This window comes from Eleutherodactylus coqui, chromosome 3, assembly GCF_035609145.1.
Source record: "Eleutherodactylus coqui strain aEleCoq1 chromosome 3, aEleCoq1.hap1, whole genome shotgun sequence".
Classification (NCBI taxonomy): domain Eukaryota; kingdom Metazoa; phylum Chordata; class Amphibia; order Anura; family Eleutherodactylidae; genus Eleutherodactylus; species Eleutherodactylus coqui.
In genome coordinates, this window is record NC_089839.1 from 106,934,076 (window position 1) to 106,961,398 (window position 27,323).

Consider the following 27,323-nt stretch of genomic DNA (forward strand, 5'->3'; position numbering starts at 1 on the left):
GGCTTTAGCCAGCAGATAGTGCCGTTGTATAATGGCAGAAAAAGAGTAAGCCCCCTAGGAAAACCAGAATAGAAAATGGATTGGAAAGGGTTAAGCCGAGGACCAGGCACCGTAAATTTACGGTGCCTGGTCCGTAATGGGTTAATATTCCCAATCATTTATCGCGCTGTAGAGGTATTTTTTCCATCTTTCTTATTTGCATACATTGCCACACAAACAAAGGAAAAAGTCAGCACTTCCCAACTATAAATCTATACTTGCACGTTAAACCACGGCAGTGACTAAACAGTACAAGCAGAAACACATGGCAGCAGCACTCAAATACATTATCAGAAAAATACATAACTAATGTATATACTAGCCGTATTAGAAAATGTAAGGTTCTTACCAGATATAGTTTGATCAAAGTATTTGTGCCCATCCACCAATATCCAGGTGACCATGCTTTCAGACCTAGGACTATTTTCCTTGGTTTTATTTGTCGGCTCAAGCCCAAGAGAGATGTATGCTATAAGGTAGGAACCCATATTTGGTATTAGTGTTAGACCCATCCGGAAGCATGGTCACCTGGATGTTGGTAGATGGGCCCATATACTTTGATCAAACTCTAAACTAAGAATTTTGTATTTTCTAATGCAACTAGTATATACATTAGAGATATGCATTTTTCTGCTAAACACTTGTGTGTTACCATGTGTTTCTACTTGTGCTGATTGGCAGTCATTGTAATATCCTAGTAAATCACTAGACGTATGGTACCTGGTATGGTGAAGTTATAGAACTTTTCCATCAGCTTTTGAATGATAAGAGAAGATTTCTTCATTCTCCTGTGTCCTTCACTAAGAAATTCTGGTTTGGCTAGACAAGTTTCCAGCAGATAGATGCCAACCTATAAAAGAGCACAAAGAAAAAGTTGCTACAAACTTTATTGTAAGCAAGCAGCACTGTACAAAACCTTAAAGGGGTTGTCCCGCGCCGAAACGGGTTTTTTTTTTTTCAATAGCCCCCCCGTTCGGCGCGAGACAAACCCGATGCAGGGGTTAAAAAAGAAGACCGCACAGTGCTTACCTGAATCCCCGCGCTCCGGTGACTTCTTACTTACCTGGTGAAGATGGCCGCCGGGATCTTCACCCTCGGTGGACCGCAGGGCTTCTGTGCGGTCCATTGCCGATTCCAGCCTCCTGATTGGCTGGAATCGGCACGTGACGGGGCGGAGCTACGAGGAGCCGCTCTCCGGCACGAGCGGCCCCATTCAGAAAAGAAGAAGACCGGACTGCGCAAGCGCGTCTAATCCGGCGATTAGACGCTGAAAATTAGACGGCACCATGGAGACGAGGACGCTAGCAACGGAACAGGTAAGTGAATAACTTCTGTATGGCTCATAATTAATGCACAATGTACATTACAAAGTGCATTAATATGGCCATACAGAAGTGTATACCCCAACTTTGTTTCCAGGACAACCCCTTTAAGAGGAAAGAAGTTATCAAATAGCTTATAGCACTACTATCATAGAAAAGAGTAACTTCTCCAGGGACAACCGAACACAACTAGTAACAAGTGCATGAAGGAAATTAAGGATATTTTACCAACGCAGGGTTTATGTAGCAGTAGCACACCGAGGCTACTGTGATTGTTCCCAGCAAGAGAAACTACGCAATCTTGTAGATATGATACCTTTTAATGGCTAACAAAAATACACAATGTAATAGCGAGCTTGCCAACCTCTCGGGCTCTTCGTCAGGCTTAAATTTAGCCATTCATTTCAATAGGAGATTTACGTGTGAAATAAGCGCTAAAAAGTCCAAAATAGGACATGCTGCGTGTGATTTTGCTCACGTAAACTACATGTGGCAAAAACGCTAGTGTGAGAGGCCCCATTGAAGTACATGGAGGTAAAGGTCGCTCGCACAAGTGTTTTTTTGCTACCTATTACGTGCGTACGAAATACGCAGCGCTAAACCTCTATGTATTTCAATGCGACCCCTTTGACACTAGGGTTTTTGTGCCGCAGATTTTGTGTCCTATTTTGGCATTTAACACATATTTCACGCATAAAGCGCTCATTGCAATAAATGGGGTGCGTGACAACACAGTTAATACACAATTTAACGCATAATTCTGCGTTTTACTGGTTTTTACGCAGGTTGCTATGCCACTTGATATTTTTGTACAGAAAACATACTTCTTTCTCTTTTAAAGATTTGTTTTTGTGTCGTCGCAAGAGCCAGAATGTTTTCATTTTTCATTGACGGAGCTCTATGGGGAATTGTTTTAATTTATCCAATTTTTGGGAAGATATAACATTTTTATTTCTTTTTATTTCATTTTTTTTCTAGGAGCAAGATTAACAAAATCTGCAATTTTGGCATATTTTTTATTTCTAACATGTTTACCGTGCAGTTTAAATAATATGTAAATTAATACCGCAGGCCGGTACAATTACACCAATACCAAATTTATGTAGGCTTTATTTGCAACACTTTCACGCTTTTTAAAAAAATGTAATTTTTGTTTATTTCTGCATTCAGAGACCCCTAACATTTTTCCTTTATCCACAATGCTGTGTGAGGGTCTTTTTTGCGAGCTGGGTTGCACTTTTTAATTTGTTGATCCATACAACGATTTGATCACTTTCTATTCCATTTTCTGGGATGGGAGAGTTAGGCAAAATTAGCTATTTTTGCCATGTTTTTGTATTTTTTTCATGATGTGCACTGTACAGGTTAAATAATGTACTAACTTTCTACTCTGGGTCATTACAAATGCAGCGCTATCACGTGTGTGATTTTTTTTGTATTTTTAGTAAAGGGGAAAGGTCTGTTTTTGATGTTTTTAGATTTTTTTATTTTTAATATCTTTTTAAATACTTTTTATTTTTGTCCCACTAGAGGACTTGAATATCATTCTTCTAATACACTGCAATACTTCAGTATAGTAATGCATTAGGAGGAGTATGGAGCTCAGCCAGAGGCTGAGCCTCATAGGCCACCATTTCTGGCAGACCAGGAGGCTATATTCAAGCGGGGAAGTCCAATGGGTGAGAGAGGGAGCACTCTTCCTCTCTTAGCGTTTTACACACCACGGTCACACTGATTGCGGCATGTAAAGGGTTAAACATCGAGGATCGAAGGTTTCTTCAGTGCCCGCTATAAGAGCAAGTGTCTGGCTGTCAACCAACCACCCGTTCTCCATGGCACAGGAGGCTCGCGTCAGGCATCTGATGCAGCTGCTGTCAAAAGACGTATGGGCGGTTGTTAGGAGGTTAAAAGACATCACATAGCACTCGCCTTGCAATCGTATCATGTGCCTGAGGATTGCAATTTCACAAAAGCAATGCAGTTTTTAACCAAAAACACTTTACGATGAAAATCGCACATTGGTAAGCGTGATATCGGGCTGGGTTTCGCGGGAGGTCTGGTATCGCACCTGCGGGCTACAATTGTAGGCCTATTGTGCCATTACTTTGTGGTGTTACTTTCCGATAAGAGGAGTTCTCCGCTCTCCTGACGGGTCTTTTAGTAAATACTTGACTTCTCCATGAACTAACTATTCCGGAGTGTTACCATTCGCCTTCTGTGAAAGGTCCTTTATGTTGAAAGGGCAACCGTAAAATACATAGGCGCATGAATCCACCGGAATCAGAGCCGTTTCTTGTAGGTCGATATATGGTAGTGATTAAACTATTAGAATGTTTTTCATTATTGAAGAATGCAGTTAAAAATCTGACTTTTTTATGACATTCACCTTTAACTCTTTAATGCCTCCCTCACACAGGGTTACTGCTGTGTTACTGCAGATTCTGCCCCGTTTCAGCAGCGCTGGCATACTTTATGCCAGCGTTTTGGCTGCGTTTTCAGCTCGGCTGAAAACGCAGCCAAGAATGCTGAAAAGAAAAAAAAAAGTTATACTCACCTAGCCGCTGCAGTCCGGGTCGCGGCCGCTGGTCTCTGCCGCTGATCCGGGCTTCTTCGGCACTCCTAAGTCTATTGCCGGAGGCCAGGTTTGAGAACCCGGCCTCCAGCAATAGAGTGCTGTGATTGGTTGTCGGTGCTTGCTCGATGCCCAATCACAGCCCTTCATTGACTGTCTCAGCCAATCAGAGCTTGCCATTGAAATGAATGGGAGTGTTGTACAGCGTTTAGCGCTGGGCTGAAAAGGGAGCGCTAAACGCCGTATAAAACGCCCTGTGTGAGGGAGGCCTAAATGCGCAGCCTCTTTTTTTTCCCTTCCCTCTAGTAAGGAACAGGCCCTATGCTGGCATATCGACGCAGATCACATGAGCCGGCTTGGGTCATGTGATCCGCCTAGCTATACCACCGCAGGTCCTGTTCGTTCATTTCCTCACAACAGCCTGCCTGGAAACTGCTGCAGCGGTGAGTAGAGTGGGGATCAATGGCGGGGGGTGGCAATGGGGGACCCTATAACTACTGCGGCCAATATAGGGGACGCTATTTCTACCGGGGCCACCAAGATAGGGGGTCACTAATGCTACTGGGGCCAATATAGGGGTGCTATTGCTACTGGGGCCACCAAGTTAGGGGTTACTATTTCTACATGGGGCGGATTTGCTGCCGAGTTTACAGTAGCTGTAGCAGCAAAGTAGATGAGATTTTGAAAATCTTATCCACATGCTGTGGGAAAAATCTGCACAAATCCCGTGCGGCTATTGACATGGGTGCGGGATTTAATTCCGCAGCATGTTCATTTTAAATATAATGTGTATCAGTAGCCCATCCAGTGCTCCTGCGTTTGTCCCTGTCCATTTTAGAACAATGGAGGTAAAAATCATATGTTGTGATAAGCCACGCCCCTAACCCCTCCTCTGAGAACATCTTGGGGCTCCACAAGAAACTTTTGCTTTAACAAGGGCTCCCTGGCTGAAAAAGTTTGGGAACCACTGGGTTAGACTAATTAAAAATCTTGCAATGCTTTATTTTATGACCCTTCTGCATGGGACAATTGTTGCTCCTGTGCTTTCATACAGGACGGTTAGTCGCTCAGCGAATGGAGGCAGAGCAGGCCAGAGATCGCTTCCAGTCATCCACCTCCATTCACAGTGAACAGGCAGTCATCCATAGATAACCACTGCCTGTTTACACGGGATAATCGTCGTTTGATTTTTATGCATAAATAAGCTAGATGAATGATAAGTGAACTAATTAGCATTCTCTGCTTAGTTGCTGGCAGCAACTACATTGAAAGATTATCATTCAGATTGGTAGGATCCAGTGACAATGTGAACGATAATTGTTATATGTTAAAGGGCCCATATGACAGGATACTGACGCTTCTATTATGCAGACTCATCTTGCCTTTTAGGATCTTACGTCCAAACATGGATGCTATATAATACAGGTGTCAAACACAAGGCCCGCGGGCCAAATTTAGCCCGCCGGCTGTGCAGCAAGTTCCCTCACTCCTCCGTGCTGCTATCAGTATGCAATCTTCTCTCGGCTAGTGCAGACAGTAAGAGAGGAGTGCCGATAGCAGACTGACAACGGCCGCGGAGGAGGGAAGAAGACTGCAGAGAACATGATCTCTGCAGCAAGGAGAGCGACGCTGAGGAGGATCACCTGCAGGGTGGGAGCCAGTCAGCGCTGACCTCCTCTCACCCGCTCAAGAAGGACTGAGAGCAGCCGGTATACCTGCCAGTGGGACCATATTGGATGCAGGTAAGTATAAATATGTGTGTCAAAATGCAGAAGTGTCCTTGTGTGTATATATGTGTGTGTCTGTATGTATATATGTGTGTCTGTACATATATATGTATATATGTGTGTGTATGCGCCGAATGGTATGCGTGGGTGCGCCTGTGCACGCGCATAGTGGGTGCGCGTCTGTGCACGCGCATAGTGGGTGCGCGTCTGTGCACGCGCATAGTGGGTGCGCGTCTGTGCACGCGCATAGTGGGTGCGCGTCTGTGCACGCGCATAGTGGGTGCGCGTCTGTGCACGCGCATAGTGGGTGCGCGTCTGTGCACGCGCATAGTGGGTGCGCGTCTGTGCACGCGCAGAATGGGTGCGCGTCTGTGCACGCGCAGAATGGGTGCGCGTCTGTGCACGCGCAGAATGGGTGCGCGTGTTTGCGCAAAATGGTGTGCGTCTGTGCGTGTGTATACGCAGAATGGTGTGCATCTGTATGGGCAGAATGGTGTGCGTCTGTGCGTGTGTATGCGCAGAATGGTGTGCGTCTGTGCGTGTGTATGCGCAGAATGGTGTGCGTCTGTGCGTGTGTATGCGCAGAATGGTGTGCGTCTGTGCGTGTGTATGCGCAGAATGGTGTGCGTCTGTGCATGTGTATGCGCAGAATGGTGTGCATCTGTGCGTGTGTGTGCGCAGAATGGTATGCATCTGTGCGTGTGTGTGCGCAGAATGGTATGTGTCTGTATGCGCAGAATGGTGTGCGTCTGTGCGTGTGTATGCGCAGAATGGTGTGCGTGCGTATGCGCAGAATGGTGTGCGTCTGTGCGTGCGTATGCGCAGAATGGTGTGCGTGTGTGTGCGCAGAATGATGTGCATCTGTATGCGCAGAATGATGTGCGTCTGTGCGTGTGTATGCGCAGAATGGTGTGCGTCTGTGCGTCTGTGCGCGCAGAATGGTGTGCGTCTGTGCGTGTGTATGCGCAGAATGGTGTGCGTCTGTGCGTGTGTGCGTCTGTGCGCGCAGAATGGTGTGCATCTGTGCGTGTGTGCGCAGAATGGTGTGCATCTGTGTGTGTGTGTGTGCGCAGAATGGTGTGCATCTGTGCGCGCAGAATGGTGTGCGTCTGTATGCGCAGAATGGTGTGCGTCTGTATGCGCAGAATGGTGTGCGTCTGTATGCGCAGAATGGTGTGCGTCTGTGCGTGTGTATGCGCAGAATGGTGTGCATCTGTATGCGCAGAATGATGTGCGTCTGTGCGCGCAGAATGGTATGTGTCTGTATGCGCAGAATGGTGTGCATCTGTATGCGCAGAATGATGTGCGTCTGTGCGTGTGTATGCGCAGAATGGTGTGCATCTGTATGCGCAGAATGATGTGCGTCTGTGCATGTGTATGCGCAGAATGGTGTGCATCTGTGCGTGTGCGCGCAGAATGATGTGTGTCACTGGCCCCTATGGGGGACCTTATTACCAATCGGGCCACTGTGGGGTTCACTTTTACTTTACTGTCTTACAATTAAAATCGGCCCTTTGAAGGCAGCCATAAGGCTGATGTGGCCCCCGGTGAAAATGAGTTTGACACCCCTGCTATATAGTTAGTCTGTTGTATACTAATTCTCAGGCCGGCTGCACACGGGCAGCTGGATTCTGCACGTGGGATCTGGCAGTGACCCTGGCCGGCGACCCTGCGTACCTGTGTTATCTGTAATGCGGATGACCGCAGAGGCTCGCAGACGGTAATGCTCAGTACAGATTTTTTCCTCAATAGTTGTATTTCCCATGCCATCGCGAAGCAGTGACGCGGGTACCCATATGCAATGTGAATTTCTTGTCGGCTGCAGGTTGGATCACCTCCACTGACTTAAATGGAGGTCATCTGCAGCAAAATAGAGCATGCTGCAATTTTTCGTCTACTTGGGAAATATGCCATTCGTATCCACAAATGTTAAGGAAAAAGTGAAGGCACATACCTTTCAATGCGTGTGATTTGATCCAGATCCTCTGCACGGACCCCGATCGCAAATTCTGTACTAGGAATCTGCACATGTAAAGCCAGGCCTAAGGGCTCATGTCCACGGGCAAAATAAGAATTAAAATCCGCAGCGGATTTTAACTCTTCTCCTGCCCGCGGATCCGCACCCCATAGGGATGCATTGACCACCCGCGGGTAGATAAATACAGGCGGATGGTCAATAAAAGTGATTAAAAAAAAAATGGAGCATGAAAAAATCTGGACCATGCTCCATTTTCATGCGGGTCTCCCGCGGGGACGGCTCCCGCGGGCTTCTATTGAAGCCTATGGAAGCCGTCCGGATCCGCGGGAGACAGAAATCATATTTTACTCACACGCTCCGGTTCTTCTCTTCGGCGCGGCGCCATCTTCTCTCAGTCGCGGCCGGATCATTTTGCTTCGGCCCGGCGCATGCGCGGGGCACGTCACCGACGTCATCATGCACATCCGCCGAGCCGAAGAAAGAAGATCCGGCCGCGACGAGAGAAGATGACGCCGCAGCGAAGAGAAGAAACGGAGCGGATGGGAGGTGAGTTAATTCTTATTTATTCTCCTTTTCAGCGCTCATGTCCGCGGGGCAGGAGGGACCCGCTGCAGATTCTCCATGGAGAATCTGCAGCGGATCTGATTTTCCCCGTGGACATGAGGCCTAAGGCTTCTTTTACAAGACAGTAGGCGTTTTTATGTGTGCCTGCTGTAAAAACGCTTGAACGGGCACACAAATCTAACATTTGTGCGCCTATTCAGACAGCGTGGGCCTGATGCATATACACCGAGGCCGCCATGCCATTGCCCTTCGCTCCCCGGCTTTCCTCCGGATGTTTGCAATAGGAGAGGGCGGGACAGGGGTGGAGCTAAGCTTCCACCCCCTCCCCGCACCTTTTGCTCAGCCAGAAATGGGAGGAGGCAGGATGGGGTGGCACTTAACTCCGCCTTGTCCCTTCCCATTGCAAACAGCTGGAGGGGAAGGGAGTTTAGCAGTCACGCTGCTAAACTCCCTCCCTTCTCCGGCCGCTGTCATTGGCTTCTGTAGGAGTCCATGCAGCGGCCGACGTATTCCGCTGAAAAGATAGTTCCAGAGCTATCTTTTTGGCCCGACGTAAAAGCGCTCGGTGTTATATTGGCCTGGCTGGGCGCTTATATGCCACGGGAATACGGCCATGAGATCTGATGCATTGGAATCCATGAAAACGGCGGCCGATATACGCTCGTGGGAAAGAGCCCTCAGTCTGATGTCATTTTCAAACAGGGGAGATTCTCGTGCGAGATTTGTGCGTTGTGAGACGCATGAATATGACCCATTCTTTTGAATGGGGTCAAATACATGAGCGATTTTTTTTTTTCCGTATTGCAATGTGGGAAACAAGTCGTGGCACGTCCTATCTTTTGGTGTGCCCTCGCATCGCCCACTGTTTTGAACGAGGCCGGCAGCAGCATCGCACCACGTGTTAGGTGCACACGGTGCGCTGCGAGGTTTCTCCATTGAAAGCAATGGAAAACACTCCACAATCCTCCGTCTGAAGGTTAGCCTGAAGTGGGGACTTGTCAGTGAGGTTGGACTGATGGATTCATTTTCTTTCATTTCTCTTCTTATCAGCTAATTTATGGCCTCAACAAAGTTATATTTGCTGTGGTAATAAATTAGCTGATAATAGGTCATTTACATGGAAAAAAAGGTCACTATTCGTTATCGTTGACTTTCAGCCAGTATAAAAACCATTGCTGGATTGTGGGCTTTTTGCTGCGTGTAAACGCTCCCTGCTCAGCTCTTCACATAGAAGGTAAAGTGCTGAGCAAGAAGCCTGTGATTCAGCGATGAAGGCTGTCAGTGTAAACGCTATGCACGACCGCTAACAACCTTAGCGGTAACGTCAGCGCTCATGCAGTCGTTTAGCCGGCTGTCGGCCCGTGTAAAAGGGGCATAAGAACGTCCAGAAGAGATGAGTCATGAAAACCAACGGCAATGTCACACGTAATGATTATCCATAAAAAAAAAAATTGTTTGGATGTTGCAAATCTGAAAGATAATAGGCGAGAATTTGTTCATTTCATGCAGGCATAAAAATCATTGTGTACACACCGCTGCGTGTAAAAAGCGATGGTTTAAGTTGTTCATATACACTGGTACAGCGAACAAAATGGAGGAAATGTTTGTGTCTGTATAAACCGTCTAAACAAGTGAATTCTATCAGTTGTTGTTTATGTGAAAGGAGTCTAAGCCGTCAGTCCAGCCTCACCACCGGATCTCCTATCTCAGTGCTGTCCCATAATAGGTGATAAAACTCTGATCGGAGGGGGTCTTACTGCAGAGACTCCCACCAATCCTGTGGACAGGTGATAAAACAGGACTCGGGAAAACCCTTTATGCTAACGTCACACCGGCAAGCGCGATATCAGGCCGTGAGAGCTGACGTAAGTCGGACTTGCTGCCTCTTCTAAATGTCTGTTTAGTAAGTGCTTGTATTCCCCAAAATATACAGGAATATATCTTTCCAGTCTTCCTCCTAAAGATTAATGAGTAATAGGTCATCTAGATATTACTATTTGTCCCAGTACAAACTCACATTGTCCAATCAGCGCTAACAGTATCAGACTAAGGAGGCCAGGAAGGGTATGGCTTCTCCTTAGGGAGAGCACCTAATAAGGAGACTTACAAGGCTTCTCTGGGAAGTTTATGCAAATGGCAATATGGAACAATACCTCTGCAGCGCTACCTATTGGCAGAGGCATTGTTCCATATTGCCATGTGCACAAACAATAGCGGGGCGCACCTTTTTGATATAGAGAATAGCAACACCTAGTTAATTTATTCATAAATTTGTAAGGAGAATAAGAGGAACAGAACAATACAGAACTATAAGAAAAAATGCTGCAGAATTGTTATATTATTGAGGAATGCAAGTATGTACTTTAACAGACATGTCATGAGAAGTAGCATGTACCCTTCAACTTATGTGACTAAGCCGATGTGCAGAAAAGAAAATGGGTGCAACCTTTTAAGGGAAGCACAAACACACGCACACAACATGTTAGCTCAACGTCTGCGTTTTATTGCTACAATTCAGCATATAAACAGGTTTCAGGGCTGGAGCGCCCCTTCCTCAGTATTTGCTGGGAATATACTGCAAAACTTGTAAAGCAGCTTTAGCTGTTCTTCATCTACGTTGGGGGTTCAGATTTCCTGTTCCGTTCTGGGGAGCAAGAAAGGAGAATCCCCATGCCGAACGAATTATGACAGAACTGAACAGCGCTGAACGGACCCTATTGACTAGAATGGGGTCTGTTCGGTTTTTGCTCAGCTGCCTGACCTTTTACCAAGACAAAATTCTTCCGGTATTTTGCACCACATCTGCAACGGAACCCCCAAAAGTAATAGATGTTGCTCAAGATTTGCCAGTATCCTTAACAGCCTTTACTCATCCTGCTGCAAACACTCTGGATTCTTCAAGAGCAGGACTGCGGTATATCCCCAGCAAATCCTGAGGAAGGGGCGCTCCAATAAAACAGAGAAGTTGAGCTAAGATACTGTGTGCGCTCGTGCTTCTATGTCCATTTTTTCTGCTCATTGGCTTAGTCACAACACGCCCTCTAGTAGGCGAGGTAGTATTTGGCTGCCCCTGTTAGGGATAAAATACTACTATTGGGAAAAAAGAATTTCTGAACAGGATCTTCCAATCTTTCCAGGCGTTGCTCCACACTGCTTTCCCCACTATTATCTTAGCTCTACAACATATGGGCATTGGCTGAGGCCTGCAGTTACAATGTGGGTACAGTGCATTATTCTATATTTTTTCTGGTGAAAGCTGTGTTGCAATCTGGAGTGTTTAGGACGTGACTATCTGAGTGGAGAATAAGGAGGAACAGTCTAGAAGATTGGAACTAGAGTAGTAGAGATAATTGATTATTAGGGCTACGCGTTACAGAGCTGAACAGACTCCTTCGCCAGGTCTGACAAAGGAGTCTGTTTGGCTGTTAACACGGCCCTAATAATAAGCAGTTATCTGTACCAATCTGGTTCCATTCTTCAAGGACCGGAGTGCCGTTCCTCCTTTTTCTACACTTATCCCTTGTTCGGCTTGCTGGACCTGGTTCCTGGTGTCCAGACTGGAGAAGGGCCGCAGCCCTCTCATCCATTGTTCTACCTAGCACTTTGCTTGCAGCGCTCACAGGTGGGCACATCTTCCTAAAATATCCCATTCTTTAACTGGTGATGCCTGCGCTATAGAAGTACTTTATTTTCCCCCTTCTGATTTTCAGCAGGACTATAATAGTGGCACTAGTAGAGACGAGCGGATATTGTGTTACCTCAAGCTCATTATGTTGGGTTGTTCTTTGATAAAGTGCAATAAGCTTTTTCTTCTGTAACCACATTAAGTCTTCCAGCAAGTCCCCACCAAGTGAAGCTTCGACAAGAGCCTCTTCTACACACATTGTGCTGGATTCTCGTTTAGACCCTTCCTCTACATCCGATTCATGCACAGAAAGCAAAAGCTGAGCAGTATGTGAGGAACAGCTACTAGTCAATGTGAGACCGCTACCATGAAAAGCTGAACTACATTTCCCAGATGGAAAACGAAGACTGAATACACAAAGCAAAGCTCTCCATCCAGCCTCGCCAGGAAGGGGCAAGACTATTAAATTAAGATCAACAGATAACGGGGCCAAGGTGTCTCTAGAGTCTTGGTCTTCTTTCCGCGGTGGCTGTAGCTCAGGCCCTTCAGTCTCATATGTGGTTTCAGAACTATCATTTATTAAGGAAAGTGAGGTGCTTGGCTCGGCGAGTCCCCCGTCATCTTCTAGCGTTACGTCATTCCTTCTATCTTCATGCATGTTCCAGGATAACAGTTTCTTTGCTCCATCGTTCAGCTTGACTGGAGCCGCACGTTTCCTGCGACCCGACATCTTGTAAGAATTCTTGGCCCTAAGATGTAAAGCAGTGTATTAAAAAGGAGGAACACTGAGTCGCTGGGGATCATTCACATGGTATCAAATCTGTGCTGGGGAAAGAAAAAACTACGTGGAGTTAGCAGCGCTCTCCGATGCTTGGATGTCTGCGAGGATGGGAGACGCAGGATTTTTAGGTCAACTAAGGACTTCTGAGTGCACAATACACAGAGAATAGAAGTTATTGATTTCAATGGGTTCATTCATATTTCTGTATTGTAAGCACGCATTTCAGTCTTGCAAAAGGAAAAAAAAACAATGTAACATGCTCTTATTTTCTGCGCACCAAAGGTCCCCATAGGGGGATGCGAAAATGCATTGCGCTGCGTAACTCTACTGGAAAAAGAACACATCTGGAACCAATTAGCATTTCACGCAGCGCATCTTGTTTGCCGCGCGCAAATGAACATGCCCTGTGGGTGGGAAAGGTGCAATAAAATATGTGGGTACAGACGCAGAGAAAGCGTCGATTGTTCTACACAAACGCAGCGCTCACAAATGCACATACACCCGTATGAAGGAGCCCCCTAGGGCATTTACAGATGTACTGCCGCTGTTATGGGACTTTATACATGCCAGGTTATCATCATGCACAATACATCCTTGTGGTCCTGGTGATCCGTTCATTCTTTCATCACCTCGGTTTCACGCTCATTTCTGGCATCACACAGTGACCAGTCATCAGAGGCCGAGGGGCAGATGGCAGTTTTTTTTATACAAATAGCAGATTGGAGATTAAAGGGCCACTCCAGCAAAAACACATTTTTCCATCCCTGAACCCCTCACCTGACTGCCTCTGGAGCTCTCCTCTGTGTATCCCAACCACTTCCCTGCAGTGCAGCCCCTACCTGATGCTTATCAGGCGCCATCTTGATGCTGAGATCTTTTACCCATGATGCATCAGCACAGATTTGTTAAGGCCATACCATTTTTGACTGCACTGGATAGACCACACATGGAATTTTGTGTGCAGTTTTGGGCACCAGTACTCGAGAAGGACATACCAGAGCTTGAGTGGGTACAAAGGCGGCAATTAAAGTAATAAATGGAATGGGCGGACCACAATACCCGAGAGGTTATCAAAATTGGGGCTATTTAGTTTAGGAAAAAGGCGGATGAGGGGCGACCTAATAACCATGTATAAATATATCAGGGAATAATTCCATCATTTATTTATACCCAGGACTGTAAGAAGGGCGCGCCCTAATAACTACTGTGTTCCCCGAAAATAAGACCTACTCTGATTTTCAGGAGGAAGGGAGTTGCTTGAAATATAAACCCTACCCCAAAAAAGCCCTAGCTACACTACATGGAAAACAAACAAAAAAAATAGAAAAAACACAATACTCACCTAGCATGCACCATCCAGGTCCCTCCTGCTAGTCTCCGGCAGGCTTCCGTGTAGTCCTCAGTGCCGAAAGAACATCGCTTGCTGGTAATGGGGTTTGTAAACACTGCCTCCAGCAAGCGATTGCTCTGATTGCTTCATCGAGCGCCGGCTTTGGTTGGCTCAGCCGTGGTGTTTGAGAACCAATCACAACATCGCATTGAATGGCTGTGATTGGTTTATCGAGCGCTGCCTTCGATTGGCTGAGCCACAGCGCTCGAGAACCAATCAGAGCCATTGCTTGCTGAAGGCAGGGTTTACAAACCCCATTACCAGCAAGCGATGCAAGCAAGCCTTCCGGAGACCAGAGGGAAGGACCCGGATTGCTAGGTGAGTATAAGACACACCCCGAAAATAAGACTGTGCCTCTTTTAGGGCAAAAATTAATATAATACAGGGTCTTATTTTCTGGAAAACACAGTATGTATAGATATATCAGGGGACAATACAGAGATCTCTCCTATCTTTTGTTTATACCCAGGACTGTGACAAGGGGGCATCCTCTGTGTCTATAAGAAAGAAGGTTTCATCACCAACACAGAAGAGGGCTCTTTACTGTAAGGGTGACTACCCATTACAGTTCTTTTTTACTGCAAAATTCTCAGCGGTTTTTTTCTCTCCAGGGGTCTATGGCACTTGTTAATGTTAAAAAAAAAAAAAAACGCATTGAGCAAAAGTCGCGATTTCGCGGTAAATTGCAATTTTGCCACAATGCATTTTTAACATTAGAAAGCCCCATAGACACCTGGAAAAAAAAACGAAGCAAATTCACAGACGCTAGTGGGTAGTCACCCTAAGAGCAGCGAGACTGTGGAACTCTGTGCCTGAGGATGTGGGGATTGCGAATTTGATAAGAGTACAAGAGGGCCTGAGCGATACAATATTATATGTTATATCGCTGATTACTTCAGAAGCGTTGGTGATCCGGGGATTATTCCGGTTGCCAGATTGGAGTCAGGAAGGAATTTTTCTCCCTTAAATGTAGAAAATTGGCTTCTACCTCATTGGGAAAGGGGGGGGGGGGGGGTCCTCCTCGATCAACATTTTGGGGTAATAGGCTGAACTAGATGGGCATAGTTTTTTTTTTAGCCTAACATACTACCGTATGTTGGTTCGGACAATTAAATCATCATTACTTTCTAAATTCACCTACAGACCATAAATGTACAGTCAGAAGGATGTGATCTCCTCTAGTATAGCTGTGTGATCCTCTTCAGTAACTCCGTCTGCGTCCCCCTGTAGACAGTTTCTATGGTAGGGATCATGTAACAGCATCACACAGATACTGACTAGAAACTGAATCCATAATCCCAAGCAGATCTGAGAACTGGTCTGAACTGAGATCACATACCATCCGAGGAGGAAGCGGGCGGGAGCGTCAGATAGAGAGACATAACCGAGGTAACACCAGCCCGCTTATATACACTGCACGATGGGTGAAAAACAAAAACCGTGTGGCCCTTTAATGAGGGTTTCCAAGTATAAAGAAAAAAAAAAAAGTAAGCATATGAGTAAACTTCTTATTACACTTCTGATCCGCCATCCTGGTGCCGATAAACGTGTATATTAACGGGTTTACTAGACGTTGGCATGTGATGGCAGGCAAGGAAGGGGACACGTGGAAATTTAACGGTACGTTTACACATAGCGGAAGTACTGCGGAATTTCCTAAGCCGAAAAAGACGCAGCAGTTGTGGAGATTCTGACTGTTTCCGATGCGGAAATTGCGCTGTGTGTAAACGCACCCTGATGCAAGTCACTAATCTGTTCCAATCACGTTTATAAAGCTGTCTAGAACAAAAACTGCCTGTTGCCCACAGCAACCAATCACAGCGCAGCTTTCATTTCTTACTCTGCCCTTGCAAAATAAAAGCTGCTCTGTGATTGGTTGCTATGGGCAACAGAGCCTTTTTCCATTGGCCAGTTCCATTGTCTTTGAGGGTTTCCGTACTTCTGCCCCATTGTGTGGGAAGCTTCCATCATCGCAGGCATCTGTACCACAAACCAGGCGCCCGTACCAGAGCGTGGCTGCATGTTATTAGCGAAGACCCGACGTACCTGCAATCACCTCCCCACTACGGCTCCTGCGCACCCGCCACCATTGTCGAAGGATCAGCTGCAGTCGCACGGCTCCTCCATGTCTACCGTATACATCACTATGTACCGGAAGCAGAGAGGACCTCCACAGACACAGCCATTCACAGCCCGGCGCTGAGTCCCGCCCCTAACAGTCCAACCAATCAGCGCCTTGTATGTAAAATAGACAATAAGAAGGCGGCTCTTTACTGACGCCTAGGACTGCGCCGTGTGAAAGAAGCGCCGTGATAGGAGGGTCGTGTGTGACGTCATGCCACGTGACTAGCTTTGTTATTGTGGTGACAAGTAGTAAATGTGAGGGATGAGGGAGACGCGCTGTTGTTATCCGCTATCAGCCGTTCTGTTATGTAGCAGTGCTACTAATTGCTCGGTACGGCCGCCCTCAGATGGGGCTTGTGGGATACAGGAGCCGAGGCCCACCGGTCACAGAGCAGCTTGTGGGCCCTGTGGGGTAGAGGTGGAACGAGAAATATACAAACCCAACTTTTAACCCCTTAATGACTGGCCTAAGCGATTTTCATTGTCGCATTGCGAGAGTCGTACCTGGCTGACAGCTGTAAGGGGGGATTGTTTTTTTGGGGGGAGAGATGTATATTTTAATGCCTGGACTCCAAGGTCCATATAATGTGTTGTAGGACTTTTATTATAATTTTTGGTGGGAGATCAGAAAAAAACGTCCAGAAATGTCACCGTTCCTTTTGGGTTTTGTTTGTACAGCGTTCGCTATTCGGTACAAATAACCTGACAAGTTCCTTATCTGCTCGGCACGATTAGGCCGGGGTCACACGGCAGATCTGATTTGTGTATTCCGCGATCAGCACCCGCACGGACGATACACGGCCTTTGAAAAGCGTGAACTTTCGCTCAGACATGGGGATAAGATCTGCAGTTTCCACAAGTGAAATAAATATTGCAGCATGCTGTATTTTAGCGCGGATCCCGCCCAGGCGGCCCCCATTAAAGTCGATGTGAGTGTTCCATCCCCCATATGCAATTAACATCAAATATGAGCTGCGGAAACGTTCACACCCTCAAAGATCATAGTTCTGCTCGGACAATACGCCGTGCATGTCGTATATCCACGCAGAAAAATGCTCACATCCGCGATCAGTCACGATTACTTTCTGCGAATGAGCACATGTCTTCCGCATGCAGAACCCGACCTGTTCGTGTGAGCCCAGCCTTCCTGCCATACCCGGTTTATAGAGATTTTTTTTACTGCTTTTGCACAATAAAAACATGTTTTTAAAGAAAAACAATGGACTCTGCTTCGCCGCGTTCCAAGACCCAGAACATTGTTATTTTCCAGCCTTGAGCTGAAGGATTGTTTCCTGTAAGAGGGGTAGTTTGTATTGGTACCAGTTTGAGGTCCAGCTGACATTTGGGTCGTCTTTTATTACATTCTTGGGGAGATAAACAAAATAAAATAGTAATTTTGGCGTTAGTTTTTAAAAGTATTTTTACCACATTCACTGTGTGCAAAAAATAACCAAATATTCTAATTGCCTCGGTCGTTACGAATGCGTTAATACTGATTAGGTGGTACTTTTTCAAAATTTCTTTGGGCATTTTATCCATCTAAGGCTGCATTCACACGAACGTATATCGGCTCGGTTTTCACGCCGAGCCGATATACGTCGTCCTCATCTGCAGGGGGAGGGGGGGGGCTGGAAGAGCCAGGAGCAGGAACTGAGCTCCCACCTCCTCTCTGCCTCCTCCCCACCCCCTCTCCGCCCCTCTGCACTATTTGCAATGAAAGGAGGGGGCGGGGCTAAATTTCGAGAATTAGCCCTGCCCTTGTCCCGCCTCTCCCCATTGTAAATAGTGCAGAGGGGCGGAGAGAGGGCTGGAGCTCAGTTCCTGCTCCTGGCTCTTCCATCCTCCCCCCCCTCCCCCTGCAGATGAGGAGGACGTATATCGGCTCGGCGTGAAAACCGAGCCAATATACGTTCGTGTGAATCCAGCCTAAAAGGGAATTTCAGAAAATCATCATTGACCACATTTAATTGATCATTAAAGGGGTTGTCCCGTGCCGAAACGTTTTTTGTTTTTTTTTCAATAGCCCCCCCGTTCGGCGCGAGACAAACCCAATGCAGGGGTTTAAAAAAAAAAAGGATAGTACTTACCCGAATCCCCGCGCTCCGGTGACTTCTTACTTACCTTGCGAAGATGGCCGCCGGGATCTTCACCCATGGTGGACCGCAGGTCTTCTCCAATGGTGCACCGTGGGCTCTGTGCGTTCCATTGCCGATTCCAGCCTCCTGATTGGCTGGAATCGGCACACGTGACGGGGCGGAGCTACGAGGAGCAGCTCTCCAGCACGAGCGGCCCCATTCAGAAGGGAGAAGACCGGACTGCGCAAGCGCGTCTAATCGGGCGATTAGACGCTGAAATTAGACGGCACCATGGAAACGAGGACGCCAGCAACGGAACAGGTAAGTGAATAACTTCTTTATGGCTCATAATTAATGCACAATGTACATTACAAAGTGCATTAATATGGCCATACAGAAGTGTATAACCCCACTTGATTTCGCGGGACAACCCCTTTAAGGGTTAATCTCACATTTTTGTTTTAATTGATCAATTAAAGGTTTAGTGTTTAAGGATGTTAGAATGCAATGTAGAGGTGAACAAGGTTTTGTAAAGAAACCGAAATGCGTTCTCCATAATTTGTGAGATGCACATTTTATCAATAAAGCAGGAAAATTAAATGCAAGCAATATCCCGACTTTGAATTTTACCTATATTTTAAGCCCTTCCCCGAAAATCAGTGCAGAGCTTGGTGGCAGCCCATTGCTTTCAATGGAGCCGGCTGTATTACCGGCTCCATTCAATTCAATGGGAGAACATCGTGCTCCTCTGCCACAGCTGTGGCAGAGGATTGCGATCTGCACTATATGTCTCAATGGGGTCGGCGTTGCTGCCGCTGGCCCCATTGAGCGCAAAGTCACTGGTTTGCCGCAGTTACATGCGTTTTTTTAACTTTTATTTTTATTTTTTTTAGAAATTAGTAAAGCTTTTTAAAACTTATTTTGACTTTTTTTTTAGTCCCCAGAAGGGCAAGAACTTGTGATGCTTTGATCGCTCCTGCAGTATGATGTAATGCCATAGCAATCTGACAGGCATTCTATCAAGCCACGTCAAGGGCATGGCTTGATAGGCACTTTGCAATGACAGCCCTGGAGCCGTTCAGAAAGGGGGCAGTATGGGACCTCTGATCCTTGGTCGGGGCACTTAAATGCCACTGTTAGAATTCACTGCAGCATTTAAAGGGATAACAGCTCTGATGAGCGGCGCGATCTCCCTCTATACACATCCCGAACCTGCAGGATGTAACTGTATGTCCTGTAGCTTTAACCCCTTCATGACATGGCCTATTTTGGGCTTGAGGACGCAACAATTTTTGGCGGATTTTCTTCTCCGTTTATCAAAAGCCATAACTTTTTTATTTTTCCGTCGACGCGGCCGTATGAGGGCTTGTTTTTTGCATGGCGAACTGTAGTTTTTATCGATGCCAATTTTGGGTACATAGACTATATTGTAAAATTTATTATTTTTTTTAATGATAGCAGAGAGAGAAAACGCATCAATTCTGCCATAGATTTTTTTATTTTTTTTTTACACCGTTAATCATGCAGCATAAATGAGACTTTCCATTTTTTCTGCAGACCGGTACGGTTACAACGATACCAAAATTCTAACTTTTTTTTTAGGTTTTCCCACTTTTCTGCAATAAAAACCCTTTTTTTTGGAAATCTTTTTTCTATTCTAAATTGCTGCATTTAAAGTCATGTAACTTTTTTATTTTTTGATGTACAGAGCTCTATGAGGGCTTATTTTTTGCGAGACGAGCTGTAGATTTTATTGGTACCATTTTAGCGTACATACGGCTTTTTTGATCACTTTTATTGCGTTTTTAGTGAGGCAAAATGCTAAAAATGAGCATTTTGCCTCAGTTTTGTAGCTTTTTTTTTAGCGTTTTTTTCCGTGCACAGTCAAAAGCATGTGCAACTTATTGTACGTGTCGTTACGGACGCGACAATACCAAATATGGGGGGTTTTATTTTTTTTTTACCTTTTTTTATGCTAATCTGAGAAAAAGCATAAAAAATGGTTTTTTTACTCTTTTTTTTTACATTTTTTTAAATTCATTTTTTAAATCTTTCTTTTTTTTACACTGTTTGTGTCCCTCTGAGGGACTTTAATCACTGCCCTGATGATCGCTGTCATAAGGCATGGCAGAGCTACTGCTCTCCCATGCCTTATCGCTCATACAGCTATCTCAGGCATAGGCAATACAGGACGCCAGTGTCTGGCGTCCTGTTGCCATGGTGACAGGCCGGGCTCTCGCGATGACATCGCGAGTTCCGGCCGGAGACACAGAGGGAGCCGCGCTCCCGCTGTGAACTCTTTCCCTGCCGCGATCTACTTAGATCGCGGCAGGGAAGGGGTTAACAGTGGCGGGCGCATCTCTGATGTCCCCCCGCTGTTGCAGCGAGACGCCGGCTGTGACTGACAGCCGGCTCCCGCTGCGGGATAGCGCTGGATCATATGTGATCCCACGCTATCTCCAGGCCGCAAGTTTACGCCCTGTTGCGGGAAGTACCCCGCTCCCAGGACGTAAACTTACGCCCTGCAGCGGGAATGGATTAAGGGGTTAAAATATATGCAAAGAAAATAATGTTTCCCAGCTGGTTAAGGTTTACTACCCACAGCAAACCAAGAATATCTCAAATCTTTTTCAATCGGCAGTCATACATTACGGAGTGTGCTTCACCGGAAGCCAAAGAATGTAATGTCAGATGACAAGTGATTGCCAATCCAAGAACTCAATTACCAATCTTGTATGCTGATAGCTTCCTCACAATTAGACCAAAACTATCTGAGTACAGAGGTAGAAGGCAGGATATGGGGCCATAAAACTTTGGCAACAAGAAAAGTATATCCCTTTTTTTATATGCAAGCGGCAAAGTTAAAGGGGTTTTCTGTGGAAAATGCTATTGACCTATCCTCAGGATAGGCCATGAATAGTTGATCGGCTGGGGTCTATCGCTTGAGATCCTGACTGATCAGCTAAGCGGGCGCATGTTATCACAGAGGTCAGAGCGGAAGCAGCAGAAGTCTCCGCGCCAACCACTGTGTAGTGGTCGGCGGCTGTAACTGCAGGCTGGGGTCTCATTGAAATCAACGCGAACTGTGCCTGCAGTTACCAGCACCGGCCACTACACAGAGGTTGGAGGAGAGACTTCTACTCTGACCTGTGTATTTGCGCGGCTGACTGCATGCGCCCGCTCAGTTGATTTGTCGGGATCCCGAACGACTGACCCCGGCGATCAACTATTGATGACCTATCCTGAAGATAGGTCAATAGTATTTTCCACGGAAAAACCCTTTAAGGGTGACTACCCACTACAGTTCTTTTTCACTGCGAAATTCGCAGCTTTTTTTTGTCCAGGTGTCTATGGGATTTGTTAATGTTAAAATCGCGCAAAATCGCAATTTCGCGGTAAATTGCGATTTTGCCGCAATGCATTTTTAACATTAGAAAGCCCCATAGGCACCTGGAAAAGAAACGCAGCAAATTCGCAAACACTAATGGGTAGTCACCCTAAAATAGCATGAAAACTCCAACATGGAGAGTCCTCCCCTGTCCAACTCAAGTTTCACTTCCACAGCTTCCTCTGGGGCTCCTAGCCACAGAAGGGTTATATACCACTCACATTAGCATAATCCCATAATCCCACCACTATAGGTTGATACACTAAAATATAACTATAGCTCCTATACCCCTGATGACGCCAGAGTCCTGATGAAACACGTTGGAAGAGCTGGTGTTCTAGCACAGAGCCTCATGTAGTCTATCCTGCTAAGCTTATGTCAGACTCCGCTTATCTGGCAGTATTTATCACAAATGCTGGCCGTTCATGCAGTGATCCAATCACTTGCCATATCTTTAGCACATAGCAGTGTACTTCTGCATGGTAGAGTTGACCATTTGCAGCAAGTGTTACAGTTGTGACCCTGATATTTGTGCATAATCAGCAGGGCAGGATATTGTTTCTCCAAAGGTTTATTCACACAAGCGTATATCGGCCGGCGTTTTCACAGCTGGCCGATATTCTCTACAATGTGGTGCATGGGCTTGGCGTATATGCCGTTGGGCGGGGAAGACAGCTTAGCTCTGCTAAACTGTCTCCCCCTTCCCACCCTCTCGCCATCTCACCTCCTCTCTCCTCCCCTCCGGCTGTTTTCAAAGGGAGAGGGCTGACCTTTGGAACTGAGCTCCTGCCCCCTCTCCACCTCCTCTCCACCCCTTGCCATTATTTGCAATGGGAGGGGCGGGACAGGGGGAGCTAAGTCTCGGAGCTTAGCTCCGCCCCCATCCCACCCCTCCCATTGCAAATAGTAGCAGGGAAAGGGCGGGAGCTCAGTTCCTGCTCCTGGCTCTTCCATCCTCCCCCCCCCTGCAGACAAGGACACCGTATATCGGCTCAGCGTGAAAACGCAGCCAATATATGGTCGTCTGCATAAGCCCTAAGGGTGACTACCCACGACAGTTTTTTTTTCACTGCTAAATTCGAAGCGTTTTTTTTTCTGCAGGGGTCTATGGGACTTGTAATGTTAAAATCGCGATCACGCAAAATCGCAGTTTACTGCGCAATCGCGATTTTGCGCGATCTTAACATAATAAGTCCCATAGACCCCTGCAGAAAAAAAAACGCTGCGAATTTCGCAGTGAAAAAAAACTGTAGTGGGTAGGCACCCTAAGGCCGCCTGCACACGAGCGGAAATCCCGCCGCGGGATTTCCCGCGGGATTTCCGCCGCTGAAAGTTTGCATAGGAGTGCATTAAAATATGCACTCCTATGCAGACGGCCGCGGTTTGGCCGCGCGAAATCTGAAAGAGCCGGGGCCGCCAGGCGCGGGTGAGTACGCGCTCGTCCCTGCAGGCACTCGGGTCGGATCGCGCGGCGAGAATTCTCGCTGCCGGATCCGACCCGCTCGTCTGCAGGCAGCCTTTGGCTGGATTCAGACGACCGTATATCGGCTTGGTTTTCACGCTGAGCCGATATACAGTGTCCTTGTGTGCAGGAGGGGGGGGGGGGATGGAAGAGACAGCAGCAGGAACTGAGCTCCCGCCCCCGTCTCGCCCCCTCCTATTGCAAATAGTGGCAAGGGGCGGGAGCTCAGTTCCTGCTCCTGGCTCTTCCATCCCCCCCCCCCCCCCGCACACAAGGAACACCGTATATCGGCTCGGCGTGAAAACCGAGCCGATATACGGTCGTCTGAATCCACCCTAAAGGAGTGTTTTTTGCAGTCATGCCTGCGCAAATACTCGTATACTAATATTTGCGCAGGCACCGCTCGTTCACACTGGTGAGGGAATTACCTCTGCCCTGATTTAAAAGGCTAATTAGCCTTACGGGGTGCTGATGTTCACGGGTATGTGCAATGTTTTCTGCATACCCACGCATATATAGACTCCTATATGTATGCATAAAAATAAAGGGTGTTGCATTTTTTTTTTAACATAAGTGAAGTGCGCGTGCGAACAAGAACAATGAGAATGAACTCATTGAAATCAATGGGTTCAATTCTCTGTGTATTGAGCAGGCGAAAATTGCCCGTGCAAATACGCCCATGTGTTGTGCACGCAATACACAGGGAATAGAACCCATTGATTTCAATGGGTTCGGTCACATGCTCTTATTCTGCGTGCACATTTTCAGGTGCACAAAAAAAGATAGAACATGTTCTATCTTTCTTCGCATTTGCACAGCAAAGGTCCCCATAGTTGTTATCTCTATGGTATGTCTTCCCTTGCATTGAGCATATCTAACTGTATGGAGCACCATTCTCCTTAAATGACCCCCTCCGAAAGTTGCTCTACAAGAGGTACAAGTGATTACATATACCTTCCTCCAATCTGCAATCTGTGTGACATGTAGAACGTTAACTAGACTTGTCCTCGGCTGTGATTTATTGGAAACTGCAAAATCAATCCATCAGCCTTTCTGCAAAGTAAACAAGAAAATGTATAATATTTCCCGGGAGCGTTACCATGGCGATCTCTCCGCATTACCGCAGTCTGTTCTCTTTGAATGCTACAAACCCCTTTAAAGACCTACTGCACTCCGAAGACTGACAATGTTGTCGGAGGGGAAGTAGTTACTGTTTACAAGCAATTACAATACATTGTTTCATTTTATTGTGTGTTCCAAATACATTTACGGTTCTCTCAGTAGTTTCTTGCCATCTGAAAAACACAAAGAAAACATTTCCGGTAGATGAACTTAATGAGTGCAAAGATGTCTGTTCCCCACAAAGAGACTTAGGGCTCATTCCCACGACCATGATTTTGGTACGTATTACACACGCAGTGCACGGCCATGTGATATGCGGTGAGTGGAGTCAATGAAAGTACGTTAGCGTGAAGACACTGCGTGTAGATACGTGTGTGAAAAAGATCACAGCATGCTCTATTTCACCTCATATCACGCAGTGTGAGTCCTATTCATTCGTATGGGCAGTGCATGCAAATGGTGTCCATACACAATACATTGTGTATGAATGGCGATTCATACACAAGCCCACTATGTGACAGAGCGGCGAATTAAAAAAACAAAAATGTCACACTGCCCATGACCACATGCGCAAGATACACTGTCATGCGCAGTGCACTAGCTGCCATACATGGCAATAGCCGGCTCTATGCCGACTCATGAGCTCTCACACAAACCGGTAAAATGCTGTGTGACCCACGCAGCATTTTGCACATATGGTCATGTAAATGAGCCATAAGGCCACTCTTACACAAGCTTTTCTATTGCTACATATTACGCGTGCGTGAAATACGAAGTGCTAAGCCTCCATTTATTTCAATAGGGCCTCTCACACTAGCATTTTTGCATTGCATATCATACGCGTGCAAAATCACACACAGCATGTCTTATTTTTGGCCTTTTAGGCAACTCTCGTAAAAACGCTGTGCTGAGCCTCCAGTGATTTCAGTGGGGCTACGCAGACGAACACTGTGTGCTCTATTTTAGTGCATTTCAGCTTTTTAACGCCCCATATCACCCTTTGGGGTGTGAAAAAATGCTGTAAATGCCACGTTTAAAAACTCAACATTTTTACTAACTCCTATGTGAGAGCAGCCTTAGACTAACTTCATACTGGCAAGCGCGTTATGGGGCCGTGAATCCTGTCCCCATATTGCACTCCCCATTATGTGAATTCCCCGAGGATGCATGGCGTTTTCATGTGAAAACAACCTTGCATCACTTTTCAGTAGGAGATTTTACAACGCATCATGTGCACCTAGCACGTGGTGCGATGCTGCCGCCGGTCCCGCTGAAGACGATGGGCACGGCAAAGCGAAAGCACATGCAAAAATAGAACATGCGCGGAAACATCGCTCATGTGTATGACCTAGAGATGAGCGAACACCAAAATGTCCGGGTGTTCGTTATTCGGAACGAACTTCCCGCGATGCTCGAGGGTTCGTTTCGAACAACGAACCCCATTGAAGTCAATGGGCGACCAGAGCATTTTTGTATTTCGCCGATGCTCGCTAAGGTTTTCATGTGTGAAAATCTGGGCAATTCAGGAAAGTGATGGGAATGACACAGTGACGGATAGGGCAGGCGAGGGGCTACATGTTGGGCTACATCTCAAGTTCACAGGTCCCACTATTAAGCCACAATACCGGCAAGAGTGGTCCCCCCCCCCCCCAACAACTTTTACTTCTGAAAAGCCCTCATTAGCATGGCATACCTTTGCTAAGCACCACACTACCTCCAACAAAGCACAATCACTGCCTGCATGACACTCCACTGACACTTCTCCTGGGTTACATGCTGCCCAACCGCACCCCCTCCCCCCCACAGCGCACACCAAAGTGTCCCTGGGCAGCCTTCAGCTGCCCTCATGCCACACCACGCTCATGTCTATTTAGAATTGCGTCTGCCATGACGAGGGACCGCAGGCACACACTGCAGAGGTTGGCACGGCTAGGCAGCGACCCTCTTTAAAAGTGGCGGAGCGATAGCCCACAATGCTGTACAGAAGCAATGAGAAATAGAATCCTGTGCCACCGCCATCAGGAGCTGCACACGTGGGCATAGCAATGGGGAACCTATGTGCCACACACTATTCATTCTGTCAAGGTGTCTGCATGCCCCAGTCAGACCGGGCTTTTTAATTCATAGACACAGGCAGGTACAACTCCCTATTGTGAAGTCCCTGTCGACCCACAGCATGGGTGGCTCCCTGGAACCCACCGGCGGTACACAGAAATATCCCATTGCATTGCCCAACACAGCTGAGGTAGTAATGTCGTGCTTAATGCAGGTGGGCTTCGGCCCACACTGCATGCCCCAGTCTGACTGGGGTTCTTTATAAGTGTACAGATGTAGTAAAAACTCCGTGTGCACCTACAGCATGGGTGGGTGCCAGGAAGCCACCGGCGGTACATAGAAATATCCCATTGCATTGCCCAACACAGCTGAGGTAGTAATGTTGTGCTTAACCCTTTCCAATCCAATTTGTATATGGTTTTTCTAGGGGGCTTACTCTTTTTCTGCCGTTATACAACGGCGCTATATGCTGGCTAAAGCCAGTACTGCATGAGCTGACACGTAGGATAGGCTCCGACAGCAGAGAGGCTGGCAATATACAGTAAGAGAACCCCGACGGACGTCTACCAACAACGGAGCTGTACAGCCTTAAACCCTAATGTCTTTACAGGTCACACAGTGGACTGGAAAGGGTTAATGCAGGTGGGTTTCGGCCCACACTGCATGCCCCAGTCAGACTGGGGTTCTTTAGAAGTGGACACATGTATTAAAAACTCCGTGTGCACCTACAGCATGGGTGGCTCCCTGGAACCCACCTGCGGTACATAAAAATATCCCATTGCATTGCCCAACACAGCTGAGGTAACGTCAGCTGTAATGCAGGTGGGCTAAAAATTAATTTGATTACACTGTAGGCGAGGGCCCACAAAAATTGCTGTATCAACAGTACTAATGTACATCCCAAAAATTGGCCATGGCCAGCCAAGAGGGCAGGTGAAACCCATTAACCGCTTTGGTTAATGTGGCTTAAGTGGTAACTAGGCCTGGAGGCAGCCCAGTGTAACGAAAAATTGGTTCAAGTTAAAGTTCCAACGCTTTTAAGCGCATTGAAACTTATAAAAATTGTTCAGAAAAATTATTTGAGTGAGCCTTGTGGCCC

General features: G+C 46.7%; 1 protein-coding gene across 2 annotated transcripts in view; it reads right to left on the reverse strand.

The window, feature by feature from the left end:
• The window catches only part of SHPRH (SNF2 histone linker PHD RING helicase), a 98,674-nt gene extending 82,506 nt beyond the window's left edge, over window positions 1-16,168 (reverse strand). For both annotated transcript variants that reach the window (XM_066595944.1, XM_066595945.1), the window contains exons 1-3: window positions 16,045-16,168; window positions 11,961-12,576; window positions 760-889 (exon numbers count right to left, since the gene is read on the reverse strand). In XM_066595944.1, the coding sequence (XP_066452041.1) occupies window positions 760-889; window positions 11,961-12,557 (727 nt within the window). In that variant the 5' untranslated portion in view covers window positions 12,558-12,576; window positions 16,045-16,168. The remainder of the gene's footprint in view (window positions 1-759; window positions 890-11,960; window positions 12,577-16,044) is intronic.
• Window positions 16,169-27,323: the final 11,155 nt, after the last annotated feature.